General features: G+C 40.0%; 1 protein-coding gene across 1 annotated transcript in view; it reads left to right on the top strand.

The window, feature by feature from the left end:
• Nucleotides 1-513: 513 nt before the first annotated feature.
• Nucleotides 514-9,338, top strand: part of STIL (SCL/TAL1 interrupting locus) — a gene marked incomplete at its 5' end in the record, with an annotated part of 13,981 nt that continues 5,156 nt past the window's right edge. Inside the window, 8 exons of the mRNA XM_008947041.1 lie at nt 514-597; nt 722-808; nt 2,467-2,614; nt 3,796-3,905; nt 4,727-4,841; nt 5,667-6,713; nt 8,032-8,197; nt 8,769-8,994. Of these exons, the coding sequence (XP_008945289.1) occupies nt 514-597; nt 722-808; nt 2,467-2,614; nt 3,796-3,905; nt 4,727-4,841; nt 5,667-6,713; nt 8,032-8,197; nt 8,769-8,994 (1,983 nt within the window). The remainder of the gene's footprint in view (nt 598-721; nt 809-2,466; nt 2,615-3,795; nt 3,906-4,726; nt 4,842-5,666; nt 6,714-8,031; nt 8,198-8,768; nt 8,995-9,338) is intronic.

Raw genomic sequence — 9,338 nt, 5'->3', positions numbered from 1 at the left:
TTTCCAACCATGGTGATTCTATGATCTCAACCACCACTTTGCTTTTTAGTAAAACAACTGGCATGAAAGTCAGATGAATGTACACCAAAGCTTTTTCTCTTCATCATGCTTATAAGATGGTACTGGGGAGCTGTCATTCTGACTGGTACCTAATTTAGCAGGGAGAACTAAGGGCAGGTCAGGGAAGTAATCAGAAGCAACTGAATGTCATTTTATTTGGGGAGACACCACATTAATGCCTCTTTGAAAGTTACTCTTCAAATTTAACATGACTTGCACTTCTAAATTTCTTGCAAGTACTATAAGAGGCAAATTTTTTGCTTGGTTCTTTGATAAACACGGAAGTGATAAGCTGAGGAAGTTATTGTAAGCAAGGATGAAGAATGGGCTTGATTTTTTTTTTCCTCTTTTTCCTTTTAGTATTTTCTAAACTTCTGTGTGGCCCTTCAGGGTTTTTTTCTGCAAGACTGCTTTCCAAAATAACTGAAAAACCCAACTTCTCTTTTCTTTCAGCTACCTTACTATGGACCAGACACGAAAACTGATTTTGCTGCTCGAATCTGACCCCAAGGCTTATGCTCTGCCATTAGTTGGAGTGTAAGTGTTTTGCTTTGTTTGTACAGATGAATACCCATACTGATTTGAGATGTATTTGAATGATTGCATAGTGGAAAGCTAGTAATGGAACTGTGTCTAATTGGATGTTTCTTCTTACTTCTAGTTGGCTAAGTGGAGTCACTCATATCTGTAGTCCTCAAGTTTGGGCCTGTTGCTTGCGATATTTATTCAGTTCTTCAATTCAAGAAAGGCAAGTCACTTTTAGCTGTAAACCACAGAAGCTATTGGCTGCCTAAAAATGCATTTCAAGTTCAAAGGTGTCTGAGGAAATTCTGTGATTTATATGTTATGCAGGAGGTTAGGCTGTCTGTTTTAATTGTGCTTTCTGGTTTTGACTTCCACCCTACAAATTTTCTGTGACTGGAGTTTAGAGAGCTGGACTGACCTCTCAAAGACAGAGGAGTTAATGTCATTAGGATCACTGTATTTTAATTTCAATAAGAAGCAGCAAGCAGGAAATACTTTAAACAGTGGTGGGGTTTCGGTTTCGAGCTTTTCTTAGGGGTGTTTTCTTTGACAGAAGCTTCTTCCCTGGCTGTATCTGACCAACATATTGAAGCCTATTGATTTGTGGCTGATACCATGTTGTTATGACTTTCTGCTAAATATTCTGGTTTTGTAGGTTTTGCATTCTGTTTTGCTTTGGTTTTAATTATAAAGTTAGTAGACAATGGCTCCTCATTCTCTACATCTTTTCACTTCTAACATTTGCCAAGTTCTATTTGTATGGAAGCGAGTTCAGGTGTTTATAGTTTAAAAGTACTTTTCAAGTAGAAGAAACTTAAAAATATGCTATATGCATAAAAATTTCCTCTACTTGACCACACTTGCTTTTAAATTATAAAATAAAACCACATTTGGTGAACAGATGTCTGTAATTACAGAATAGACTTTTTTTCCCCTTAACAATTTAAATATGCCCAAGTACAGATAAGAGCCCAATTAGATTATTAGATAGACAAGTTAGATGCTTGACTCTCATTAACTTTCACTGATTCCATCTTGAAAGTGGATTAGGCAGATTTGATGAACCATGGAAACAGAATTAACCTCTGCAGACTAACCGTTTAATCTGTGCATCATGCATTTTTAACACTTAAGTTGTAAGTAGAGCTTTAAAGTGGTGTATAAATGCATCTTTCAAGCATCTTGTTCCTACTGCATTTTCTGTTGCATATACTGTTGTTAAAAACTCCAAAACAAACAAACAAAACCCAAAACCACCCCTACCACCTTCCCCACCACCTCCCACAAGTATATTACAAGTGCTATAAAAAGAAAAATTTTTCTGAAAGTAGCACTACATTTTCTTGTAAACACATGTTATTTTCATTGTCCTTGCTCGTTTGTGGTAAATGTTGACTGTTACTGTTCTCAATGTGTAGAAAAAAATTCAATATATTTTTTTCTTCAAAAACAAATATCTGCTTACTAATGAGCATTTTTTGAATGTTTAGGCATAACTGAAACACTTAATGTCTTTGTAATGCATCTTCAATTGAGTTATGAAAAACAAAATCACTATATCATTTTTACAGATGTTTTCTTCTGTGCTATGATTGAAGTCTTCCAGGAGTTAATTTAAAATGTTAAATGATCCTAAAGGTTTGAACCAGAAAATAAACAAATTATTCCCATTTCTCTCTTTTACTTTGATTCTTGCATGTGGCATCAGTCATAAACCCATCTGCCCTATCTGTAGATTATCTATCACTCAAAATGCAATGATTCACCTGTTTGCTAAACTATGTGATAGTTTGCTCAGTATGTTGTGAAACTAAAGGCTTTCCTCCCCTTTCTTAAGGTTTTTTTTTTTTTTAAGATGTGTTTGGTTTTTTCCCGTTTCAGGGTTTTTTCAGAATCTGGGAGTTTTCTTATTGTGCTTTATTCATTGACACACAAGGAACCAGAGTTTTACGAATGTGTTCCGTGCAGTGGACAGACTGAGCCAGCATTTCAGATCTTAACTTGCAACGAAACAGTACACCTTTTCAAAGTAAGTGGCTCTGTTTCCTACTGCCTTGTGGTGCTTTAAAATTTGACTTCTAGTGTAAGTACTTAAAGGAGTCACTATCATGTGACCCAAATGGAGGTGAAGTGTTTGAAAACAATGCAGCTCTATAAAGCTCCCTTTTTATAGGGATTACTTGAAATTCAGTTTGTCTCTCAAATGGAGGGATGACCTCCAAAGTCAGCAACAGCTCACTTTTCTAATAGCATTAAGACTCTGTCTTTTAAAATATGCTGTGCTGTGTTGGACTGAATTAGTGCTCCTCCTTACTCAGGACCTTTTGGAGTTAGGAGTAGAAATTCTGATTTCCTGTAGCATTTGTTATCTGAGGTGCTGTGTGCATGCCCCCCAACACACCTCACCCCTGCTCAGATGAGGCACACCAGTGTTTTCTGGAGAGCAAAGCTGGGCACTTGGGCTTGGCCTGAAGTTGAATATGGAAGGAAATTCTGTGGTTTCTAATATCCAGGAATCTTTCTGTGCTGCAGTAACAAAGGGGGAACAATTTTGTCCTGTGCAAAGTAACCCTTTTAAAGAATTTAATGATACTGTGTAACTAATGATAACTAAAAAGGGTTGAGGAAATTGTAGGAAATCTCTATTCCAGGCTTGTACAGAACCTAAGGCTGAATTGTTAATCTGCTCTATAAACCCTCCTGTGCTCTGCTAAAGAAGCAGCTTGTGTAATGTGTGTCCTGTGCCATTTACTCTTTCCAATTAAATTTTCCTGTTCAGGGCTGCCCTCCACTTTTAGCCTAGGTACAGCTTAGCTTTCTGAAGATGACAAACCTCTTAACAGAGGCTCACTTCTGCTGTCTCCAGCACTTGCCCAGCTCTGGCGTGTGTGACACTGTATCAGAACAGTTGCTGTTTCCTATAGTGGTGAAGGCTTGTGGAAAAGTATCTAAGCAGTTACAGCAAGGAAGCATCTGCTCATGGCTATAATTAGGCCATCTACTTTACAGAGCATTGGGGGGAACAGTGTTAAACAGGAAGGGAAGTTGCTTGCCTCCTTGTAGTAGTGAGAGAATTGAGAATTGAAAGTAGAGGACAAGCAGCAAATAATTGGATGTAAACATCCTTACGACTACTTCTCTGGGAGTAGGACCTCAGTGATTAAAAGTTGAAAGTTTCATGCTTCACAAATACAGAAAATGTCATTCCAGGATGTTGAACCTTCAGACAAGAGCCCTATCCGGTTTGAGCTGAGTGCAGAAAACCAAAATGCAGAAACTGAGTTCTTCAGCAGAGTTTGCAAGAAACTTCCTATTAGAAGGTAAATCTTTCAGATCTCATTTATGCACAAAAATTAAATCTTTATTGGATGAGGATTTTTTTGATCTCTGCTATGTCAGGTGTCAATTTAGCTGTGTATACAATGATCTTCCCAATCTAAAATTGCATATGTGCTTTTATTTATTCATAGAGTTAATATTCGTCAAGTAAAATGGTCAAGATGACCATATTCCAACAGAAACTACTTGTAGTTCTACTCTCGATACTGGTAGTTGTAATTTATACAGTGGATGTTTCTAAAAATGCTTTCTTACTGATGGAGCTTTGTTCACTGTATTAAACTTCATGTCCTTTGAAGCAAATCTCTAATTGAAATCTACTTAAGTTTCTAAAAATTCCTTCTTCCTTCCAACTCTCCAGAGCTGTAAGCCCTGCATAGGTAGAAATGTGAGCATTTTTAAGAACTTCACTTATCCATCAAATTTTTATTGATAAGATGCTCTTTATTTTCCTTTAAACAATGTTAAAAACTTTATTGTAGCACTCCCTATCTTTCTAATATAAATCAGTGCTTTGCTGTTTTAATGTCCCTTAAAAGGGGTGTATGCCTGAGGAGTGTGGGGAGCGAGGTTTATTATCTTTTTGTCCCAAAGCAGCATTTGTATTTTTAGTATCTGATCTTAGAACTGTTTGCTGTGGGAACTCCCTAGCAATCCAGGGAAGAAATGCATAGTGGCTGCTTCTTGAAAAAATGATGCTGATGCTGCACTGTAGATGGCACAGTGAAAAACGTGGCAGCAGTAACATGAATCTTCACATCTGACAAGCTGGCATTTTTCATTTGATTTCTGTTGGTTTTAGTTCTTCCCAAGGCTGTTCACCCAGCAAGTTGTCAGCCAGCGATCATGACTCTGGTGTAGAAGATGAGGATTTATCCCCCAGACCAATTCCAAGTCCTCACCCAGTGAGTCAACAGGTAACTAAGTAAATAATTGTTCCAAGCATCTCAGATGTTACACTTACAGCAGCAAAACTCATTGTAAGGGGACTGGAGAGCATTAAGCTTCTGTCTCAAAGTGCTAGCAGGGGAAAATGGAACTGAAGAAATGAACCAAGAGCCCCAAGTCCTGTTCTAGTTAACTTGCCTTTTTTCAAGGATTATAGGTGCTTTAATTCTTGTATATGCTAGGATTTGGGAACGGAGCTAGAGGGTTCTGCTTTAGAAATTTTGCTACCATTAAATGGAAGAACTGTGGTGTCTGAGGCCAAGGTAGAAGCACCAAACTCTTGTGTGTTTCTGAGTAAATGAAACAAAGACCTGTTAGGCTGCCCTTTTTTACTGCAGCATATGCAAATATAATGAAATAGCAGCTTTCAATACAGCACAGGCCCAGAAGGATGTAATAGCTGTGGAATATAAAACATGTTCTGTTAAACCTATCTGCTGGGTCTAAGAATAGTAAGAGAGAACATGTAGCTCGCTTCTTGAAGGAGTAAGATCCATACTCTGAAATGCACTGCAGGATGGCACAGAACAGTCATTTGGTAGAGGTGGCTATTATGGCGTATGAAAGCAATTTTATCTTCTAAGGATGTTCCTAGAGATCTTGCTGCTTTTTCTGTATCTGGGTTTTCCAGTCTTTAGAAGAGTATTCAATGTGCCGTTAATTGGGTTGGAGCTGGAAATGGTCATATATTGTTTTTAAATGAAAACATTTTCTTAGATTAAATTCTGCATGTGATTGGCAGAAAGACAGTATTGTAAAATGATCTTAAACTTGCTTGTGTAATGTCCCTTCAGCTTACCAGGATCTTTCCTTCGGTTCCTGAATTGTCCCTTGTTTTGGATGGGAGTTTCATAGAATCAGGACAACTGTCTAAGCCTACGGAGACTTCAGTTGCTAAAGGTCTACCCTCAGCAGTACATCAGCCTATTAAAAAGAAATGGTGCTCAGGATCTGCATATTACCCCACCCAGCACTCTGAAGACAAGCAAAACTTTCCTGCTAATATGGGAGATCCTTCTCTGAGACAATTACCAAACCATTTAAACCAGAAAATTCCAACTTCAAGGCCTTCTGGAGGAAAGCAAGTTCTACCACAGCAACAATTGCCCTGTAAGAAAGCTTGTACTCAGTCAAGAAAAAGTTCTGGATCTTTGTCTCCTTCAACCCCTTGTAGTGGGCCTTCCCCAGATACATCCGTGCATCACCCCAGAAAGCCTTCAGAAAGACTCGTGTTAAATCCCAACAGAGTCACACGGCATGGAGAGCCTCCCATTAGAAGAACCTCAATACCTGGTTCCAAGCAGCTTCCTGCTGTTATTCAGCCAGTCCTCTACAACTCTGCATTTTCACCACAGAGCTGCAGAAGACCTCCAGAGATTCAGGTGCAATCTTGCTGTCCAGCCAGCACATGCAGCTGTCAGGTTTCTGATTCTTTCCAACATGACCCGATAAAGTTGTGGCAAGGAATTGGTAAAATGAGCCCCAAACACGGAGTGGAAATCCAGTCAGAGGTGGCTCAGGAGAACTTGTGTACAGTTCTTCATCAAAACATCGTGTGCCCAAATATTTGCTGCAACCCAGGATATACCACGAGCAGCCCTATAAGCATGGGCTGTCATGGGAAGATGGGGACCTGTTCTTTTGACAACAGCTTATCACCTGGAACAAGGCTGCTTTCGAGTGCAGGCCCCCCCGGTCCCCAGTTCTGTGCAGCCCACTCGCCGTGCCTGTACCTGCCCGCTGCTGCCACCGGAGCAGACAACGGGATGATGGGCTTATCTCCAGATGCATACAGGGTCCTGACAGAACAAGACAGACAACTCAAATTGCTTCAGGCCCAGGTGTGTGGAAGCGGCAGCCTTCTCCTCTGCCCTCTTAGTGATGATAGTTTCCTCTTAGCTTTGATATTTCCCTACCAAAGGAATTAAATTAACTGTTGTCTGTCCTCGTTGGAACAAGAGCCTGTTGTACTAGCTGCACTTTGGGGGTGAAGGGGGGTCCTAGTTAGCTCTGCTAATCAGTGTCTCATAAAACAAAACTATTCAGCTCCTGATTAGATTTTGCATTTGCTTTTATCATAGTTCCGTAATGTGAAGGATTCTCTTTTAGCAGGTGGGTTTAGACAGCCTATCAGTTTGCATTATATAGAAATGCTTTCCTGTATATGCTTGTCTATGTAAAAAACTTACTGCCTGGGCTATAGGCTCAAATTATTGGAAGCATACAAGTGAAGCACAGAACATCCCAATGTGTTGCTTTGCCCACCTTCAAGCCTGCAGCTTCCTGAGCTGTTGAGGATGGTGCTTTGAAAACTTCGGCTGTGTATTTGCAGCAGACTGGAAGGATTCGTCAAGTTTATTGCTGTGCTGGAAAATTGATCCTTGGTGGTCTCGCTAAGTTCCATTTTGGTACAAGGTGAAGTTTCCTCAGACTATCAGCTTCTTGAGTTACACAGCTGACCCTGTATTTTGCAGGGTCTGATTTGGAGCTGAAGAGTCTGAGTTTAGATTTTGCTGCTGGTGATGAATGATATGAATAGGAACATTTCTCACCATATGTATTTTTCATGCTTAAACTAAAATTACAGCTGAAATATGCTCTAGATGTAGTTGCTCTATGTCAAATCAAGCTTCCAAAGCATGGGTTGTGCTTGAGGGAGGGGAAACCCCCCTGACTGCAGAAATGCAGCCTCCACTGTTTGGAGTTTCTCTGTGGAGCTGTGGACTAATCAGTGAACAGTGTGGCTGCAAATGCTCGTGTGAAGATTGCCTGGGCAACCTTAATCTTATCATTTAAGTGCTTAGTTTCCTAATTAATACCAAGTTGGTTTAGGGTGGTGTAGGGACAGTTGGCATATAAGCACTTGGCTGGTGAGTTGGTAATAGGCTTTGTAAGTGAATGAAAAGGACAGAAAACTCCCAACAAGCGTAGTGCAAATAGGCTTTGCTCAAGTTGGCTTGCTGTAGTTCTGCCAGCATGCTCAAAACCTCTTCTTTGCTACCTCTGCCAACACCAAAACTGAGGTTTTGGAGAACAGCAAGGTTGTCAGACTTCTGTGGCAGTGCAGCCTGGATTTGAATACTGATGCCTGATTTAGTAATTTGCTTTTGTCTATTCTCCGTTATTGTACAAATCATCCCACTCTGGTAACCGTTACAGATCCAGCGCTTACTGGAAGCACAGGCTGCTGGGGCTTGCTCCCCTGCCCCAGCTGTGGCCAGCCCTGCTCTGCAGCCCGAGAAGCAAGGGGACCTTGTTTCTATGGAAACCCAGACCTCGCCGGGTGCCCACCCAAGGAAGAGTGCGAGCGTTGCTGTCAGCACAGGTAATGCTTGAGGCTTTCAAACAGAGAGACTGGCATAGATTTTTCTGGTGTTGCTGTGATTGCCATCGTGGGAGAAATGATTTTTCCAATAGCTGCTGTAAAGTCCTATATTTAAAATTGTGCCTTACTGAAAGGAAAAGTCCACATTTTTTTTGGAATTAATACACTTTTGAAAAGCAATAGTTTCTATCCCATCTAGTGTTCTATTAAATACATTATTGATGGTTTTTGTAAGAGTGGGGACTGTATTCACTTTAATTTTAGCAAGTTAGGCAGCTATGCCTATAAAGTTACATAATAATGTATTGGTTTCTGTTAAATCCATGGAAATACTGTGGTTAGTCTGGAGGAAAAATTCAATTTGCTTTGGAACAAACTAGGACTTCAATGATGTCTTAGCAACTCCTAGCTGTTCTAAAGCCCAAATAGCTTTCTAAAATAGTAAGAGGGGAGAAAAAAAAAAAAAAAAAAAGAATGTGAGGAAATGGTTCCTCTAGCTTTACAAAGCCAAGGGGACTCAAAAGATAGTAATGACTTTCCTGTAGTGGATCAATCTCTAATTCTTTTCTAGGTGCTAGCTTATTTTGGAACACAGCCTCAGAAAAACAAGATGATTCCATGCTACAAGGAAAAAAAGAGGATGGAGAGATTTCTAAGGAAGACATAAGCATTTCAATTAATGCGGAACAAGATGCAAGTAATACAAGTATTGCTTCTTCCTTAAAGGTGGTTGACATGCCCAGCTTTGTAGACAGCATTCATCTTGTGGAAGAAGGAACTAATCGGAACACTCTCCAGTAAGTAACCAGAAATATCTCCGTGTTAGCATAATAAGCTGAACTGCCTTTCATAAGTTACTGCTTCCATAATTATTTTTTTTTCAGGAATTACAAATAGCCACCTGACTTCAGCTGTTGTGGTTCTTTCCTTCTTTGTTTTTTAATTATGCTTCGAATTGTGCAGCTCCACCTTTGAGCCTGCGTTTATCAGCTGTACACATTTAGCTACCCACCTGTCAGCAGCAGCTGATGGCACAAGCCTTTAGCTTGGAAAAGCAGGTACAGCAGGTACAAAAGCCTTTAACTTGGAAAATGGCAGTGTTCCCTTTCTTACCTCAAATCCTGAAAGCGAAAGGGGACAC

Source organism: Merops nubicus, unplaced genomic scaffold, assembly GCF_000691845.1.
Source record: "Merops nubicus isolate BGI_N331 unplaced genomic scaffold, ASM69184v1 scaffold46559, whole genome shotgun sequence".
In the NCBI taxonomy this organism is placed as follows: Eukaryota; Metazoa; Chordata; class Aves; order Coraciiformes; family Meropidae; genus Merops; species Merops nubicus.
The sequence above is the reverse complement of the archived record's forward strand: the minus strand, read 5'-3'. Positions and strand labels throughout refer to the sequence as shown.